At 43.4% G+C, this 20,533-nt stretch overlaps 1 protein-coding gene across 1 annotated transcript in view; it reads left to right on the forward strand.

The window, feature by feature from the left end:
* Positions 1-20,240, forward strand: part of KIF18B (kinesin family member 18B) — a 71,993-nt gene extending 51,753 nt beyond the window's left edge. Inside the window, exons 11-16 of the mRNA XM_068241142.1 lie at positions 3,234-3,322; positions 3,450-3,826; positions 5,674-6,262; positions 11,029-11,133; positions 13,551-13,654; positions 17,390-20,240. Coding sequence (XP_068097243.1) covers positions 3,234-3,322; positions 3,450-3,826; positions 5,674-6,262; positions 11,029-11,133; positions 13,551-13,654; positions 17,390-17,517 — 1,392 coding nt within the window. The 3' untranslated portion in view covers positions 17,518-20,240. The remainder of the gene's footprint in view (positions 1-3,233; positions 3,323-3,449; positions 3,827-5,673; positions 6,263-11,028; positions 11,134-13,550; positions 13,655-17,389) is intronic.
* The last annotated feature ends 293 nt before the right edge of the window (positions 20,241-20,533 follow it).

Genomic DNA, 20,533 nt, shown 5'->3' on the forward strand with positions numbered 1-20,533 from the left:
GTATGTATGTATGTATGTATGTTTGTATATATTATAATTATTATTTTCTGTATATTCCACAGATATCCCACAGGGCTACGTAATCTTTTGGTGCTATATAAATCCAATAAATAATACTGTACTTGCCATGAGGGAGGGGGAGGGGAGGGCTCACTTAGGACAGGTGATTTTTTTTTTTTTTAAGTATCAGGGGATTACTGGTTCCACATAAGCTCTGCCATGTGCAGTGGTAGACCCTGTTAAGCTTAGAGAGAAGGTGGTACTGAAACCAGTAAACCTACTGGCTGCATTTTTTCAGGAACACATTCTGCAGAGCCATTTAGAACATATAGGTAGCTATATGAGCTGAAGCAATAGGGCAGATGTGTGCTGAGGATGAGTATCGGGATGAAAACTGCAGCTGTTTGGCTTGTAGGCGGAGTATGTGAGCTGGTTTACATGCAAAATTATCATACTTTACTGCCATGTACTTTTTTACTCCGTGCCCTCTGGTGCTTGGCAGCCAAACAAAGCCGTGCCAGAGCAATAATAATCTGGCGCAACAAGAGATGTTATCCAATATCAATTACCATGTATTTTAATTCCTCCCGTGGAACATTTTATTATCAAAGGTGATCTATATGACTTGAAGCCCAGAACTGATGTCTTCATATTTGTAATTTAGTGTTCTCCCCTGATCCAAATGCTATCTGTGGAACCTAGCAGAACACTTCCCACACATAAGGATCCAGGCAGCAGCCTTGTCACCCGCAGGTAAAGCTGGTCTAGGTTAATTGGAGACTGGAGCTGTCCACATGACTAAAGGTGATGATCATTGGCTGATGAGAGCAGCTTGGGGAGGCAGGAAGGAGTGTGCATCATTTATAACTCCGTTTGCATCCACAGACAAAAAGGCAATTCAAGCAACCTGTAGATATGGTTTCACTGGTTTGTTTTATTTGACAGTCACTTTAAGAAGACACTGAAGTCTCCTTTTTTTTTTATTTACCTTATTTTTTATAAATTCTAAGCTGATTCGCTGCATTACCGCGGCAAAGAGTTATTTGTGGCCCAGAAATAGCCCAGCAAAGTCCATGAACGCGTCATGTTGCTTCCTGCTAGAGGCAGAGCTGTGCGCAGTTGCTCTTCCTCTTCTCCAGTCAATCTCCGTCTCTCCCCACCCATCTCAGTCTTCTTTCAATGAGAGGGGCGGAGATTGACTGGAGGAGAGGCAGAGCTACTGCGCACAGCTCTGCCTCTACCAGGAAGCAATATTTACAACTTGCAAAGTCGTGGAACTTTGCTTGGCAATTTCTGGGCCATAAATAACTTGTTCAGCCGCAGTGATGCGGCGAATCAGCTTAGAATTTAATGCTGAAGACAGCTGAATAAGAAAATAAAGTAAAAAAAAAAAAAGACTTCAGTGTCTCTTTAAGGGCTAGTTCAGAGTGCTCCGTTACATTGCAGAATAATTCTGCATGTCAACTTACTGCCCATACACTTCTATTGTAACAGATCTATTTATTCTAACTTGCTGCATGGAGGCTTTGTATTAAAGTCTATGTCCGGTCTCCATTGCAGTTCACACTCATTATAAATGCATGCATTATTCACTGCACTACTGTGTATCCAGCCTAAAGCAAATCTGTAGCATGTCACAAGAGAAGATTTATCAATGCAGTAGTGTCTGCAAGAAAATGTTAGATTTCTAGAAATTAGTGCAAAACCTTGTCAGACTTCTAAAGAGGGTGCAGTTTCCTGCCAAAACGGGAGATGATGGGGAGGGTTCTCAGAATTGGTGCAATCTGTGAGAGAATACATACATAGACATAGAGAATACATACATAGACATATGCCTATGGTAGGTATTAGATTGTGAGCCTCTCTGAGGGACAGTTAAGTGACAAAACAATATATTCTCTACACAACTGCGGAAGATGTCGGCGCTGTTTAAATACTAAATAACAGTAATAACCCTCTGAGAGAGGTAGGATTGTGGTATCTATTAACACAGAGAAAGGGGACACTGAATTGTATTTTAATGCTAATAACGCAGCAGTCGAGCACTTCTTTGGGTAGGATAGGCTGAATAAGGCCAATTAGTCAGGATACTAACTGAGTGTGGCTCTCCTATCTCACAGTATAGCACAATGAAGCGTGAGTCGGCCAAACTTTCGGGTCATCCAGCGGGGGGACAGGAGCCACCCAGGGAGACGGCGAGGGATAAGAAGTCTCAAGGGGACTTAACCTCCCTGGCGTTATGATTATTTCCAGATTTACAGTCTAAAAGCCATGCAATTTGTCCACAAGCTTTTAGACCTTGAAAACAAGAAAAGAAGAAAAAATTACCTCAGAGAGATCTGCAGCAGCTCCTGCATATAACTCACTCAGGCATGGAATTGGACAAAGACAAATCACATTTTATAAGACCCGCTTTTCTCCTGGCCGATTCAAAGTGCCAGAGCTGCAGCCACTAGGACGTGTTAGGGAGACTTGCTCAAAGTCTCCTACTGAATAGGTGCTGGCTTACTGAACAGGAAGAGCCGAGATTCGAACCCTGGTCTCCTATGTCAGAGGCAGAGCCCTTAACCAGTACACTATCCAGCCGCCGTACTGCTCTGAGCTGTGATTTCCTTCCCAAGTCTGACTCAAGATTACCACTGAGGAGGTTAAGGAAGGCCTAGGTAAGTATGGTACCTGAGACGCTTCTCGTCTCTGGTACACTTTAATCATGTGGGGAATAAAACGTGCAGTAACAGCTGACAGTTCAGTCCCCTGGTGTGGCAGTTTTGTACACGTTTTAGAAGTGGTATTAGCTACTTCTTGGCCATTATTCAATTAATTTTTTCTCCTGAGTTATCTCCTAGGAGGTTATTTTTCTTCTTCTGTTGAGAATAACTTTTCATCTCTCTGCAATTAAAAAATAATTACCAGAAAGGTGAAGAAGTACTGTCATAATTATTCTAAGTACTTCCTTGCTTGCTGGTGGCTCAAAATGCATTTTATTGGCATGGTGTGAAAATAATACCTAGGAGAAAACTCAGAGTTTTATGATCGTTTTACACTGTTCTACCAGTACAACATCTCACGGAATTCACTCAGTCCTATTGCAAAAGTCTTCTTATTTTGGAAGTAATGTACTCTCAGGCCACATGCAAATTACTACTTCCAGTTGTAATGAAATAGGTAGGAATTAGGAAAAAAATACAGTGGCAATTGCTTCAATAAATCTGTTCATTGTTTTTGCAATGCAGGCTTTTGTGTCGGAAAGCTTTGAAAGGGAAACGGAAGGAGAGGACAAACTTGCGATACTACCAGATGCCCAGATCTCTAGCACTGAAAGGTAGGTTTGCTTTTCTCTAGATTTTTGTATAGATTTTTTTTTTCTGTATAGATCTTTTCCTCGCTCCACCCAAAACTGCTGAATGAAAGTGTTTAAACTTCAATATAGGATCACATCTCTGTTTCAGGCTAGTTGCTTCTCTACTCTGCGTTGTCCGGAAGCAGTATTCGATTTTAAGGGAAGCCAATCTACAAACCCCAGAAATAGATGCTGAAGTACAGGCAGTTGAGCTCTTGGCAATGGGAATCCCCACAGTGTCTGATGATAAAAAAGATTTGACCCTATCTGACGAGACGCAGCCATCGGACGACGGAAAGACGCAGCCATCGGACGACGGGAAGACGCAGTCATCTGACGAGGGGAAGGCGCAGCCATCCGACAGCCGTGAGAGGCAGCCTGACGAGGGGGCGATACCATCTGACAAGGGGAAGAAAACTAAAGAGTGTGAAGTCCCCTTCACCAAGAGCCTCAAAGAAGAGGACAGTCGGCTGCCATCTGTGCAAGGTGAGTCCATATCCTCAACCACAATCTGTATATAAAACAGTCTGAAAAATTGTAAACTGAGGAATTTGCCCCACTGGGCACCACACCATGTACTTTGTTGCAACATAGTCTTGTCAGATTTTAGAAGTTATACAGTGGAACTTTGGTTTGTGAGCATAATTTGATCCGTAGACGCTTGTAATCCAAAGCACTTTTATTTCAAAGCGAATTTCCACATAAGAATTAATAGAAACCCAGATGGTTCATTCCACAATCCAAAAAACATTTATAAAAAAGTTTTACTACAAAGTACTGTACTGTATAAAGTAAAAATAACTTTCACTATAACTAACAGAATGATTGCACTCCACATTGTGTGTGTGTGTGTGTGTGTGTGTGTGTGTGTGTGTGTGTGTGTGTGTGTGTGTGTGTGTGTGTGCGCGTGCGTGCGTGCGTGCGTGCGTGCGTGCGTGCGTGCGTGCGTGCGTGCATACTGTGCACTGAGGCGCTAAGATGGTGTCTGTCTGCTTATTGTACTCTGAGGCCCTGGGATGGTGTCTGTCTGCTCACTTTGCACTGAGATCCTACAATGGTGTCTGTCTGCCTATTGTGCACAGAGTCCCAGGGATAGTATCTATGGGCTTACTGTGCACTGAGGCCCTGGGTTGGTGTTTGTCTGCTTACTGTACACTTAGGCCCTGGGATGTTATCTGTCTGCTTATTGTGCACTGAGGCCCTGGGATGGTATCTTTCTGCTAGCTACTATGGGATGGTGTCTGTCGGCTTATTGTGCATGGAGTCCCTGGTATGGTGTCTGTCTGCTTACTGTGCATGGAGGCCCTGGGATGGTGTCTGTCTGCTTACTGTGCGCTTAGTCCCTGGGATGGTGTCTGTCTGCTTACTGTGCACTGAGGCCCTGGGATGGTGCCTGTCTGCTTACTGTGCACTGAGGCCCTGGGATGCTCTTACAGTGCCTGCATTGTGGCATTACGTTTCTTACTGGAGATTTCCATGTTGATCACTCCAAAAATGTGCTATAAAGCGTGAGATAAATGAAGCTGTAGCTGTTAATCAGAGAATGAGCTGCTGAGAGAGGCTGCAGAGAAATGACTGCATCATGGCTTGGGTCTGTGCGCTGAGAACTGCAGGGATGATGGATGAATATTTGGCAGTATGAAGTAGATGAACAGCAGGAGGTCCCCAGGTATCCATAACAATGCCATAACATGTGTAGTATATGGCTGCACAAGTGTCAGGGCTTGGCCATTGGGCTTTATGATTAAGCTTGGGTTTTTGTTCACAGTGATCTTGAGAGCTGTAAACCAGTCAGGCGGGTTGCCTGTGGGATGCCATGGACCATATAAGATCAGATCTAAATAAAGTCAGACATTTGCCGGAACGCATTCTGGAATCGATAGGAGTTATTCCTGTGGATTAAGCCATATTTTTTTCTTAAAGGAGAAATCCATGAAGTGCTCCCAGAAAGGGAATCAAAAGAGAATAACATTTGGAATTTATCCTTATCCCCTAATTTCCCCCCAAACTGATTATCCATCAATGCCTCAGTGAAAAATCTGAAATCTAAACAGTGTCCTACTATATTGTTGGCCTCCTCTTTAGTGATCCGGTAGGACAGTAGCAATGTGATAGTTTAGTTTATCTGATTTGAGAAAAAGTCATAAGCTTAGATCAGGACTGAGTCTTACCATCAGGTGCGCCGTTTGCTAGCTCAGTTGGTAAACATTCCTCATTGATCTATGCAATTATTAATTATCTTACTTTTATATAAAGCCATACTTAACTATCTTTAGAGTTTAGACACTTTGGGCATTGGGATATTTGCTAAAAATAATTTTCTGCCTTTTTAGATGCGATTCCTGATTTGGAGGAGGCGTACCCTCTTGTACAGGCTCCACCTACCAGGAAGAGAAAGCCAGTCAAACGCTCCAGACAAGAGCTTCTTCCAGATATCGGCTCCACCCTCCAGAGCCCAGTAGTACCAGTAAAGCGAAGAAGGCAGGCAAATACACCATGTAAATCTGTAGATGGTGTACCTGGTACTCCAGAGCTATGTGTCAAGAGGCCCAGGAAATCCTCCATTCCCAGCCGACCAAACCTCCGATCCAATGCCAAACCTCTCCTCAACAAAGCCAACAGCTCCTCTTTCTCCAGTACCTTGAAAGAGACCTCTCAATGCACTCCAAAGAATGTCTTGAGAACAGTGACAAACATACTCTCTCAGACTGTAACAAAGGGTCGGATCCCGCTGGGGACCTCTGCACTGCAGAATAATGCCACTGTCCCAGCTTCAGCTGTTAGGGACATGAACACCACGTTTGACTTGGAGGACGACTGGCTGATATCAGATATGGACAAGACTGTCAATTTTGGATCCTCTAAATTTCCTGGCTGGGAGAACGTTGGTGTGCCACAGATTGACTGCACTTTCGTAAAAAGGTTTGTGACTCTTGGATCTCTGTGTCTGGGGGCCATTTTTCTGAATGCATTCATCACTACGAACACTTTCATTCCAGTGCAGGAGACTTAGGCGCGGCAGTGAGTAACTTCAGCGCCATCAGAAGACTGAGCTGAAGTTACTTATAAAACACAATAATTCAGCCTCCAGCAATTGCTGGAAGCCGAATTATTTCATTCCCTACCATCCATGGTGGTCTGGAGGGGGAATAGTATTTAATACGGCTGGGACTTGTGCAGCAGCAGGATCAGCCATATACCAGCTGTATCCTTCTCTCAAGTGTCCAGTGCCGGTTCCTCTCGTACGCTCATCACTAATGTAGGTTAGAATTGTATGTTAGTATGAGTTTGCATCTGCTCTCTCTAGCCACTAGAGGTCACTTTAGGGAGATTGGCTTGCTGTTTAGCCGCTGTGTGGAGCTTTCCCTTTTTCTACCAGTTGTGACCTTGGTAAGGAGGAGTAAGGGCACATTTGCGTCAAGAACATAGCAGCTGTAAACTACGGCAGGAAAGCGTTACAAAACCCTGCAGCAAGAATATAGTATTCCGCTTTTGTAAAGCTTGTGTTGCTCTCTGTGTGTAGCTATGAGTAGGTACTGGTAGCAACTCATAATTGAAATGTAAATTAGATTGCGCTGCCTGCGGCCGAGAAGGGGGAGTTGATAACATTTAAAGCATGTAACAAACCATCAACTTTACGCTGCAAATATTAGGCAGTATACAGTTATATAGCCATTAATCTGAAATGTGCTTCGTTTTTCTATATTAAACATATTTTTCGGAACAGATAGTAATCAGAGTAAATAGTAAATGTCATAGGAAAATGTACTGTGCATCACATAGTCATATATAGGCCTATAAGTGCATATCTGAAAAGACGACAGTTATATCTATATTGGGAATGGTAGTAGAGGATGTATCAATCCATATATTCCATATTTTATCAAAGATAGCTGGGTGGCCTCTCGCCTGATATGTCACTTTTATATAGGGGTAATGCAGCATTTACCAAGGTTTTCCATTCATTCAATGTGGGGATCACTTGTAACTTCCATTTTAATAACAACATTTTTCTAGCATAGAAGAAAAGAATTCTGATAAGTTTCTTTTTATACTTATTACAAAGTATTGTGGATAGTATCCCCAACATACACTAGTGTGCTGAGAGCGAGACAGGCAACCGGAGTTTATCCTGCAAGAAGTGTACCACTGATTTCCAGTACTCTTGTACCAAAGGGCAGGTCCACACACAATGTATAAAACAGGACCCTTCTGCTTTACATTTAAAACATCTAGTATCTCCTAACTGGCTGAACTGGGCTAGTTTTTTTTGGGGGGGGGCCTATAGACAATGCGTTCCACTCATGGGCGATGTAACTCCACTACTACTTCCTTCAAACCTGGAAGGAGGAAGTAGCGGAGTTACGTGGGACGCATCGTTTATAGGCAGCGGCATAGGCAAGTTAACCCTCACTCGGCCACAGACCGCGCATTCTAATTTGAATTTCGATTACTAGTAGCTACATACTCTTAGCTACTCATAGAGTGCAACACTGTTTGCAGCTATACCTTAATATGGACTAGCACAGAGGTATGTTGATTGATATCTCATAACATCCAGATTTTACCTCAGTACAGATCACATCATTCTAACAGTGAAAGGAGATTGGCAACCATGAACTATCATGTTCCCTATTCTTTGTTTAAACAATGCTGTTGCTGTTTTAAACAAAGTTTTCAAACTTTCTTGCACTTGTCTGTCATGAGCATCTAAATAAAGATTAAACATTTATGAATATCTTAGGGGAAAAGAAAGTTGACATTCTCTCAGCAAGCAGTGTGCTGGCACCCATAGCCTTGCTTTAATTCCCTACTTATTTAGTAACTAGCACACTAGGAAGGTATGGGGTAGTAGCTGTAATTTGAAAAGGCTGCTACCCTCTTGCATTTCCCAAAGCTAAGGCCTGGTTCACACTGAGATGCTTTTCTGCAGTGTTTCAGCACGTTGCTGGTCGCTGGCAATCAGCAACGCGCAGTGTACAGTGTATCCATAGGGGCCATTCTCTTTGCTGCGTTTGTGATTAGTATAAATCGTAAATGTGCTGCATGCCGCATTTTGGCCTCAACTGCGTTGTGGTTCTTGTTCACCTGAATGGAAAATTACAAAACACAATTGCCAAAAATTTGCGCTGCAAAATTGCAACTGCTAATCGATTGAGTTTTGCAATCCATGTGTGAACCAGTCCTAAATGATTGGAAGTAACCGGGCACAGAGAACATCCCTATGGATTTGGGCATCTCCTTCTAGGTTCATTTTGGTATTTGCCCACAGATTGTCCTTCAAATGTGGAGACATTAAAGGGAACCTAAACTTAGGATGTGGATTTTTCCTTTTAAAATAATACCAGTTGCCTGACTCTCCTGCTGATCTTGTGTCTCTAATGATTTTAGCCACAGCCCCAACCAGGGCTGTGGAGTCGTTCCAAAAATCCACCGACTCCGACTCCTCAGTTTAGGATTCCACCGACTCCTCGACTCCGACTCCTCTAATTTGCATATTACAATTTTGTTGATTAAAAGTATGTAACATGAAATTCGTCTCTTAACTGCCAACGCTTAGGAATTTTACAAGACAACTGAAGTGAGAAGGATATGTAGACTACTATATTTATTCTCTTTAGACTAAAACTAGTCCTTGGTAAGAGTACTTGTAAAAGGTACAAACCGGAACAAAGAACATCTATCAGGCCCTAGGCAATGTAAGTGTGGGTACATGTAAGAATGATGTGCAGGTACTCTGCAGGGGAATGAGGAGATTCTTCCTCTTACACATTCTTCATGCACAATCTGAACCAGGTTTATGGGTGATAGACAACACCTCTGTGTTCAATGTGCACAGCATTCTCAGTGGATTCCCTGCAGCTCTGTGGGGAGTGCATATGTAGAGTATAGTACTACTGTGTAACAAAGTAAACCTGAGACAGATGAAATTAAAGTTTTATACATACCTGGGGCTTCCTCCAGCCGCCTTCAGGATAATCAGTCCCTCGTTGTCCTCCTCCACCACCTGGATCTTCTGCTATGAGTCCAGGTACTTGAGCCAGTTGGGCGTAGTGCGCATGCACACACTCCGCCGCCAGGAGCATACTACACCTGTGCAGCACTATTGCGCAGGTGCAGAATGTTCCTGGCTGTGGGAGCGGCATGCGGCCGGACAGCGCTGACTGGCTGAATTACCAGGACTCATAGCAGAAGATCCAGGTGGTGGAGGACAGCAAGGGACTGATTGGCCTGAAGGGGGCTGGAGGAAGCCCCAGGTATGTATAAAACTTTACTTTTCATCTGTCTCAGGTACCCTTTAATTTGTAGTCACCAAACTAAATTTTAACAACATATCAAATTATTTGATTTCATCAGCAAAGGGAGTGCATACATTTGCATAAATCAGCATCAGTGCAGAATTATTTCCATCTCATTGACCATCTGTATTAGTGACACAGCTACACATCAGGCTTTATTCTTACAGCATAGATGTTATTTAGTATATATAAGAGATTCCTGTGTACACATCATATATACTGTCACAATCAGATATGTATATCTGACCTTAAAAATACGGGGACTGCTTTATTGAAGCAGCGCAAGTAACTAATTTTGATTGGTTTATTTCATTTTTGTGGACTAAGCACAGCTATTACTGTATATATACCGTATATATACATTATTTTTAACGACTATTATCTGAGAAATAGAACATTTTATCATATTTTCTATTTTAATTACAGTTACAAATTCATTAGGAGTCGGAGTCGGTGCATTTTTTCCCGACTCCGACTCCAGGCACCCAAAATTGCCCGGCTCCACGACTCCGACTCCGACTCCACAGCCCTGGCCCCAACAAGCATGCAGATCAGATGCTCTGACTAAAGTCAGACTGGATTAGCTGCATGCTTGTTTCAGGTGTGTGATTCAGCCATTACTGCAGCTAAAGAGATCAGCAGGACTGACAATCAACTGGTATTGTTTAAAAAGAAACATCCATATCCCTTTCAGTTAAGGTTCCCTTTAAAGAGAACCAGAGACGAAGCAGCCTCATGTATTTTACCATATATATCAATGGGAACATGACAGTAAACACCTACCCTGCTCTCTGTTTCACTCTTCTCTGCTAAATCTGCCTGTTATCAGCCCTGATAAGAGTCCCCGACTAAGCATTCAGTCTAGCTTTCACCGGAATGATTATAGCGGAGTCCGTCTTCTGTGATGTCTTTTCAAGCCCAAGTCTGCCCCCTTGTGGCTCTGCTTTGCTGCTATTTATCCTCAAAGCAGCAAAGCAGAGCCACAAGGGGGCAGACTTGGGCTTGAAAAGACATCACAGAAGACTGACTCAGCTATAATCATTCCGGGCAAAGCCAGACTGAATGCTCAGTCGGGTTCTTATCAGTGCTGATAACAGGCAGATTTAGCAGAGAAGAATGAAACCGAGAACAGGGTAGGTGTTTACTGTCATGTTCCCATTGATATATATGGTAAAATACATGAGGCTGCTTCGTCTCTGGTTCTCTTTAAAGACTGTTCTCTTATTTGCAGCACTCGTTCGCTCCAGTTAGCTCTTGCTTAAATCACATTTTGTTTTTGAATAGATATGGAACTGGTTAAATTGTATTTTTTCTATCATTAACCTTTAATAACTATAATAATAATTGACCATTGTGGAAAAGACTGATAAAACATTGTTTCATACCCAGCTCTGATGTTCCTGTGTTTACTACAAGCGGCCCGTCTATGAAGGCCCCACTTACTGTGTCATCTGCCACAAAATCCTACGCTCAAAGGAGGAGAAGGTCTATTAGGTGAGCATTGCAGTGTATACTATGGAGCATTACACAGGGCTTTTACCTCTAATACAATCATACAGGCGCAGTACACAGCTAAAAGGGAACCGGAAATTAAAAGAATGAATTAACAAAGTGGCCACGGTAACCTTGTACGGTGTTGGCTGCCATTGTCCCTTACTTTAAACAATGTGTTCTGGCAGTGTTGCCTCCCCGGCCTACATGTCACTGTTTGCTTGTGTACAACAGGCCCAAACCTGCTAAGTGAAACCACTAATCTCAATTCATAGGGGATGCAACGAGTTGAAAGCAAGAAGTAAAGCGTATCTCTAAATTGTGATGGCTCGAACACTGGTTCCGAGTCTTATGAGGTATTCCCATTAAGCAGTGGCTAGTACATACCCAAAGTGGTCCAAGGAAGAACAGCTAGTGACCTGGTGACAGGCTCATTGATGCATGTGAGGAGGAAAAACTAGCCTATCTGCTCCCACCCCACAGAAGTTACTAAAGTAAAAATGTCTGAAGAACTTAAAGGGAACCTGAAGTGAAAGATATATGGAGGCTGCCATATTTTTCCTTTTTAACCTCCCTGGCGTTCTATTAAAGATCGCTAGGGGGCAGTGCAGCGCTATTTTTTTAATTTTTTATTTTTTTCAATCATGTAGCTAGCCTAGCGCTAGCTACATGATGCCCCCCTCCCTTCCGCATCCCTCCCACCCCTCCGATCGCCGCCGGCGCTGTAAGCCATAAGGAAATCCCGTTCTGAAACGGGATTTCCTTTAGGGCTTCCCCCGTCGCCCTGGCAACGCACGTCGTGACGTCGGCGACTTCGTGATGTCACAGGGAGACCCTATCCACCCCTCAGCGCTGCCTGGCACTGATTGGCCAGGCAGCGCACGGGGTTTCGCCTGGGGGGGCCCCGAATCGCGGCGGGCGGCGGCGATCAGGTGAGACACGCAGCAAGCAAAGTGCTTGCTGCATGTTTTAAAAAAAAATTATTCAAATCGGCCCAGCGGGGCCTGAGCGGCGACCTCCGGCGGTAATGGACGTATTAAGTCGTCCATACCGCTAAGAAGGTTAAACAATACCAGTTGCCTGGCGTCCTGCTGATCTTTCATGCATCAAACTTCAGTCACAAACATCTGATCTACATGCTTGTTTTAGGTCTGTGGTTAAAAGTATTAGAAGTAGAGTATCAGCAGGGCTGCCAGGTAACTGATCTTGTTTAAACAGAAATAAGTATGGCAGCCTCCATATACTCCTCACTTCAGGTTCCCTTTTATGCTGGGCCTGAGAGATAGGTGCTGGTACTTACATTCCCGCACTTACCAGTAGGAGGTCCCATTCTGAATTTAGTCCATTACTGAAAGAACATACAGAGACCATATATACGTTAAGTACCAGAATTGGACAATGAAAAACGAGGCTTGGTCTGCTGAGGCAAATTTTCTTTGGCCTTCAAATTCTCCAGGACTCCATCTAATTAAGCATCCGTGCTTTGCGGTGGAAAAAAAAAGTCTGGTCTGTGGAGGTCCCACCTCAGAATGAACAGGACTTCTATGATCTGCTGGTAACCTCCTTGCTTCCAGATACCACAGGAAACCTTCAGAGGTCTCCTTGAGTCCTTCCCTCAGTTGGTTAGAGCTTTTGGTGGCAGGTGGTTTTGATGGCTATTCACTACAAGTAGCAGTGTACCTTCACAGTACTGACTTCCTTAATTTAAAACCACTGTCAAGGAATTTCAGTAAACTGGTTCCCATCCCACACCAACTGCAAACCTGTTAAATTGTGGTTTTAATGTAATTCTGTATACATTAGATACCCAGCAGTCACTAGACCTGTCTCTTGGAGCAGATGACCTCACTCCCCAGGAGCCTGTCAGTTACCAGCATACCTTCTTGGCCAAAGACAGGGAGTGGGAGGAAATCTACGTAATGGTGACTCCCAACAGAAATGTATAAAAACAGTGCTTCTACCATGTGTGTTTCCTTAAAAAATAAGACCCTGTCTTATATTAATTCCCCCCCCCCCCCAAAAAAAAAAAAAATATGCTAGGGCTTATTTTTGGGGAAGGCTTTTAATTTGAGGGGGAGATGCTATCTTAGTGTATGGAGACGTGTGCAGTCTCTAACCGCACCTCCCTTGTGGCTGTGTCCCTCTCCATTCTCCTAGAACGGCTCCGGTGTTTAGCTAGGGCTCATGGTAAATCTTCATTGCTCTACCTAAAACTGCACAATAAGTTTTGGAGTTAGTTGGGTTTTAAAACGATTTTCCTACTTGCTGGAGGTGGGAATGTTGGAACCGTTATATTGTAATTCCTGGACAGAAATGACCTTTCGGTTTATATTTGGAAGACCTTCCATTCTAATGTCTGCTGAAAATGAATGTATTATAAATTACTCCTATCTTCTAATCTTGCTTTTCCTTTGCTCTAGTTCTACGTCCTTACGTTCAGTAAATGGAACAGCCAACCAAAGCCGAATTGCTAGGTTACAGCTCAGTACCACCAAAAGGATGCAGCGGCCTCCTACTATAGTAGGTAAGTTGATTTCCAATGTTCAAAAGGTTTGCAAACTTCGCATGCCTACATCTTCCGTGGATGCGGCTTCTGTGCATAGCTATGAGGAAGCGTGAGAATCAAACTGGGCCCACTGAATACACAGTGCTTGCACCCACTCTGATACATCACAAAGGGCAGGGACCACAAAGGGCAGTTCCACCCAAAAAAGGCCATAAAGTTTATCTGTTACTATACATCAATATATTTAGATAGGTAACTGTAGTAGCTTGTGTCGCAACAGAACAAGAAAAAGATCTGCAATGATGTTTACTAAACTAGTTGCTTCAGATAGAGGTGGCCTGGAGAGAATAGATCTTCCTATAATGGAACAGAAGGGTCATATAAAGTCAGTCAGCAGGGAATTTATGGTGGCAGATTACAGAAAATCTATGAGAAGCAGCACCCCAGGCACGAGAGCACTGGCCATAATTGCTAGTGAAGCAGAGAACCCAATAAAGCAGAGACACACTTCATTGTAATTGCCGCTCCAGGAGTCTCATATTGTAAATAGTTACAGGATATAGCAGCCTTCAGGCACCTCATGTGTGGGCTCTTTTTCACAAGCCCTGTGATTTAACTACAATGGCCAAAAATATTCCAAAAATTTCTATCCCATTCTGATGAATCTGCTTATATGTTATAATCCTGTTGTTTGCTGCTTGAGTGGCTGTTGATTTTTAGGAATAGCGGGTGGCATATAGTTAGCGGGCAGCACTCTTGCCTTGCAGCGCTGGGTTACTGATTTGAATCTCATTTCCAGCCGGGGCACTATCTGCACGGAGTTTATATGTACTCTCCCCGTGTTTGCGTGGGTTTCCTCTGGGCACTCTGGTTTCCTCCCACATCCCAAAAACATACAGATAACTTAATTGGCTTCCCTCTAAATTGGCCCTAGACTTCGATACATACACTACACCAGGGGTGCCCAATAGGTCGATTGCGATCTACCGGTAGATCGCGACCGCCTATTTGGTAGATCGCGTAGATCTCGTAGATCTCGTCAAATTTAGCTGCGCTGTTGCCTCCTGTGTTCCCGCGGCTGTCAGAATATACTTCCCAGCGCGCGGCTGACTGAGGGGAGAGGCGCGGCTGAAGGGGAGAGGCGCGGCTGAAGCGGAGAGGCGTGGCCGAAGGGGGAAAGGAGCCAATTGTGACCATCTCCTCTATGATAGAGTTGTGACCACGCCCCCCAGGTCATGCGGGTTTTTAGGTCGTTACGAGACCAGTAACCACCGCTCCGCCATCCTGTGAGAAGTGGCGATTCGGCGAACGGATACTTTGCTGCGAGGTGGGCAATTTGAAATTATGTTGGTGGGTCGGGTCGGGTGGGGTGTATTTCTTACTGCGGGGCTGACTCTGAGGCCTAGTCTAGTTGTATTTGCAGGGGGAAGGGGTCATTAGAAGCCATGTGCGGGGCGGTGGATAAGTGAGCTAAACATGTGGGCACTGAAGAGGATTCTTTGTATATGCTGCCAGCCTGCCAAATATGCTGGGGTGGGGAGGGGGGTTTATGCGACTGTGTGGGGAAAGATTCTGTGTGCTGCCAAATATGCTGGGGTGGGGAGAAGTCATGAGAGAGAGAGAGTGTACCCCAGCAGTCATCAGGGTGTGTGTGTGTGTGTGTGTGTGTACCCCAGCAGTCATCAGTGTGTGTGTGTGTGTGTGTGTGTGTGTGTGTGTGTGTGTGTGTGTGTACCCCAGCAGTCATCAGAGTGTGTGTGTACCCCAGCAGTCGTGTGTGTGTGTGTGTGTGTGTGTGTGTGTGTGTGTGTGTGTGTGTTTGTTTGTTATGTCAGTCATGGTTGTGGTGCAAGGTGCAATTCTGATAGCCAAATCCAAGATATCTACCAACATTTCCCATGCTAAACTAAGCATTTCACGTTGTTATATGACTATACATGACTTGTATAGTAGTATACCAGCATTCTTAATGCTAGGTTCAGTATTTTAAATGTTGGTAGATCTCCTGGCCTCGGCGAATTTTAAAGTAGCTCGCGAGCCGAAAAAGAAAAAGTGTGGGCACCCCTGCACTACACAATACATACATAGACATACGACTATGGTAGGGATTAGATTGTGAGCCCCTCTGATATCTGTACAGCAATGCGGATGCTGTCGGCACTATATAAATAATAGGTAGTCTTCATACCCGCCTTGTGATATTTATGCCAGAGGTGTTGGGAGGAGGGTGGCACATTGCTCATTCTGTAGAAGGCAGGAAGAGACAGCACAGCGTGTAAAGGGCACATTTTAATCATCCAAAACCTTCATTCTCTGTCCTTGCCAGAACATTGCAGTAATCCTCCCTGTGATAGTCCATCTGTGGTCACAGTCCATCTGTGCTTGACAAGTCACCCAGAGCTTGACACTCGCAGTCGGGTGTATGGACTGACGAGGAAATAGTGGTAGGAGATGCACATCACCATTTGAGTTCATGTGGGGGAAGTATGGCTCAGGGCAGGGCTTCATAGATTTTGTTACAAGGATATCAATAGAGTAGCATTTCAGAAACCAAAGAATAGTCCTAATCTTCATCTTTACTGTAAAAAGAAAAAAAATGCAAATATTTTACAAACCATATCTTCAGTCGTGAAAACGGTGCCATCCAATAACATGAATAGGTTCAAAAGACCCAACGGAAAGCATTCCTTTTTTAAGGCAACGATGGCTTGTTTTGGGTTTAACACCCCTCCTTCGGGCCTTATTGATGCCAAAAAGATCTGGTAGACAGCTTAAACATAGTGATTGAACAAGGTGAAGCTTCTGGGCATGAAGGGCCATCCATGGATGCAAGCAAAAGAAGGCTCAGCATAGGAACATCATATCAACATGGAGGGAGGCCTCTTTGGTTTCTGAAATTCTATTCTATTGACATCCTTGTAACAAATCTATGTGATCATCTGGTGTAAGTGGTACACCTCTAAGGATATAATTCCTATACTAGCATCCCTACCAATTTTTTTTCCCTCAGGGCTGTTTTTTTGATTGATGAGAACATTGACCTATACTATTGAGGAGGACAATAAGCATGACAGGGACTTTTTAAAAGTAACAAACTGAAGGGGGTACCCGTTTTCAATCACTTCAGGTACACCTTGTGTCCCCAAACACAAAATGCATTAGAAATGATGATTCTTCATGCTGTAATGTTTTTGCTATGAGTATGATCTGGACCTAAAGCTGTGTTGTAGCATAGGTGGTCTCATCACTGGTGGTTCTCCTATATACTTACCAAAGGTTTTAAATATGCACAGACACACCTGCGGACGGCGCTGTTGTGGACGGCAGCTTATTGCGTTGATTGTGGTATGTGTGTTTTCAGGTTCGTCCGTACATGCTTAAGTATGCATGGATGCATCTGTGGGTGGTGCAGTTGTGGGCGGCAGCTTAGTACGGCAGCGCAGTTGTGGGTGGTGGCTTGGTGTGACAGTTATGGTGTGTAAGTGGCAGCTTAGCGTGGGTGGCGGCTTAGTGTGGCACGCAATTCTTTTGGGAATCAGGTTTCCTGGTTTTGCTCTAAGTACCGTTCTGTTAAAGAGCTGCAGAGAAACTAAAATAAAGCTGAATTTTATTTGTCTGTCATTGGCTTACATAGATAAATACTTTTAAAAAGAGAATATCAGGTTCTTCATTTTTTTTTTTTTTTTGTATTTTTTTTTTTTTTTTTGCCATTTTTAGATTGCTTTATAACACTGCGTTCCCTTCCCCCTCCAGAAAACATCTCCTGCAATCCTAAGGGCCCCAGCCTGAAGAAGACTGGAAGAGGGACAGTGGCATTTGGCCGAGCACTAGGGGGAGCTCCAATTACTCGAATAATGCAGCTTGCAGCAACCAGGTCCTGAAGCCGCTGCAGTAACCATGGTGACTGGACTGGACCATTAAAAAGACCGCAATACTCTCAGCTATCTGCCAACGTCTCCTGGTGTGATAATACTGCAGGACTGACCCACCTGGAACTGCCAATCCCTAATCCTCACTTGTCCCCTGCAGGACCTTTCCCAGGCTACAGGCCAAACGGACATTATCTAAGATGAGATGTAAAATGGATGCTGTGCTGTCATTATATTAATGACCGCGCAGCTGCTACATTCCTGAGTAAGTGGAAAATCTCCCAACACAGAGTGGAAGACAGTGGGTCTGGTTTACTAATGAGTCTCCATTATACATAATCCAGCAAACCTAGACTTGTATGAGCTAAAAACTGTAAAAATTCAATGATATTACATGGTCAGGCTTTAAAAGAAAAGATCAGTCTGGGGTTGCCGGATCACTTATAATGGTCCCTTATGTCTGTAAGTCATAGGCATTGTCTTGAGGCTAACCCCGACTGGCAATGTTGTGCTGACTTTACAAATGCTGCACTTTTGGTTGGCGTGTTCAGTGTGCAAGCGCTCAGAATGCCTGTAAAAAGTTCCCAATGACTGTAAAGCCCATCTCTTGGCCGAAGTGTTCTCCTACCATAGTCCTGTGTAGCACGCAGCGGTAGAGCATGATTTTGTCTGCTTCATAGCAACTTAATATGCTGATTTTAATTGAATTATTTTTTTAAAGTAGTTGGTTAGGAGTCCCTCCACCAGCTGTTTCCTGTAGTCCAGGCTCCAGTCTTCTAAGATAGTGTTGCTGTTTACTGCGCTACACACGTTAGAACCTCAGGTAGTGAAGGGGGGGGGGGGGGGGTTACTAACATGAGTTCCACTGCATGCTTCACAAGACTCCTCCGGCTTGGAAGGAGGAAGCATAGGAGTCGTGAAGTGTGGCATGGACTTCAACCACGAGACCTCCCCCCGACCCTCTCTACTACCTGATATTCTGAATAGGGATGATCAATGAGATGCAAATTATTCTGAGTTCATGCTGGATAATGCAAATTCTGCATGCAAATATATGCATCTTGATAATAGACCAATCTATACCTTGGTTGGGCTTGATTGGTCTATTTTTAAGCTGCATACATTTTCACACAATGTCCATAATCCTGCATGAACTCTGAATTCTTTGGATCTCATTGATCATCCCTAGTTCTGAAGTGTGTTGCGCGAAAGTTGTAAACCCGGATTCGTACAGCAGCACAATTCAGACAGATATTTCTGTGGCCCCACCCTCGTTTAGTCTAGCTGGATGCTAAAAACAATAGCAGCCCAGCCCACAGAGTCTAAAACTGAGGAGGCCATACAATTAAAACCCGTTTTTGTAAAGTGGCGGAGTGGGGTATACCTCCGACTGGTTTTTATTGCTGTCCACCATTTTTTGACCCCAGTTTTCATATGAAAGTCATGAAGCTCCAAACAAGAAGGGAAGGAGAATCTTACCAGTGGGGACACTGACAACAATAAAACACTACAAAAGTGTTTAGCTCTTCTACCACACTAATCAAAAATAAAATACAAATTTGGAAAATTGGAATTCAACATAAGAGTGTAGAAAAATCATTCAGAAACTCCTCAAACTCATCCCATGATACAAAGGGCAAAGTGTTTTCAACACTATTTCAAAGTATGTGATAAACAAACGAAAAAAAAATCAATATTCAGAGATTATTTACCATAACTGATAGAACTAGGACAGAACTAGGACAATTTTTGCCTTTAGAAATCCTGGAGTTCTCCTTTAAATAGGCAAAGTTAAAGCTCATGTCACACAGGCAGGGAAGTAGTGAACAGGGCTACGATTTCCCCGATGAGAGGGAAACCATAAGATTTTTTTTCTAGACACTTGCAAGAACCAGAAGTTGGCACAAAATTTCTTCTGATTACATTTTGTGATGTGACAATTCCTCCCACTCACTTCCCCGTCTTTAAAATGAACCCGAGGTGAAAATAAACTTATGAGATACACAATTTTACCTATCCTCTTAATCCTAAAAAATGCTTTTATTTATTTTCTTTTTTTTTTTTAGATATCCTACAGTTTTATTTTGTCTTAAAAGTATGGTCTCTGCTCAATGACACTCTTTCAAATATATGAACTATTGATTTTGTTGTAATCTATCCCCTGCACTCAGAAGCTGTTCTCTGCCAGGAAAGATTTTTATCGCTGTAATTCCTTGGAGAGTACTAGGCTCTATCCCCCGATTAGTGTGAATCTTGCATACTTGAATATTAACTCTTTCAGGCAGAAAAAAAAGAAAAGGAACACGGCTCTGTTACTTGCACGGTTGCCACTGTACATACACATGTATATCTCATCATGTCACCTCGGGTACACTTTAATGCCAAGTGCTGCTGCTCATCCCATTCCCATCGCAATAGTCACCTGACTTCCCATCTACAGTACAAGTAACAGGAGGGTGGGGCTTCTGGAATAGCTTTCCACCTACTTCTTTTGTGGACAGGAAGTAGTGTCTGTGATCATTGTTAGACCGCACCCCCTGCTGTGCACCGAGCAGGTACGGTAGAAAATACTACCATTCGGGATTAATAATTACAGTTATCCTTTAAAACGGTCTGTCCACTCTGTAGGAATTTTAACGTATCTAAGACCATTCTATTTAATTACATAAATAGAATCTGAAGAAAGGATTGTAAGGGTTATTTTAAGTGGTGTATTAAATATGCTTAAGATTCTCCATTTGGTGTATTTTTACTTTTGTAATATGTAATGTGGTAGCAGCATGTTTTACTTTTTTGATTTGGTAAGTGCCAGGCTGTCGTCTGACATTTTTGTGTTAAGACTGACGGTGGCATTTGGAACAATTACTTCTTTTGTATCTCAGACTCCACGATGAACATTTTCCTGCTGGTGGTCTGTTATGTGTTGTACTCCCCCCAGCATTAAACCATTGGTGCTCTCACTAATTCTATAGTTCAAAAGTGGATTAATCCTTTTATGGATTATGAACACATAGTATAGACTATAATC

Source organism: Hyperolius riggenbachi, chromosome 6 (genome assembly GCF_040937935.1).
Source record: "Hyperolius riggenbachi isolate aHypRig1 chromosome 6, aHypRig1.pri, whole genome shotgun sequence".
Taxonomy (NCBI): domain Eukaryota; kingdom Metazoa; phylum Chordata; class Amphibia; order Anura; family Hyperoliidae; genus Hyperolius; species Hyperolius riggenbachi.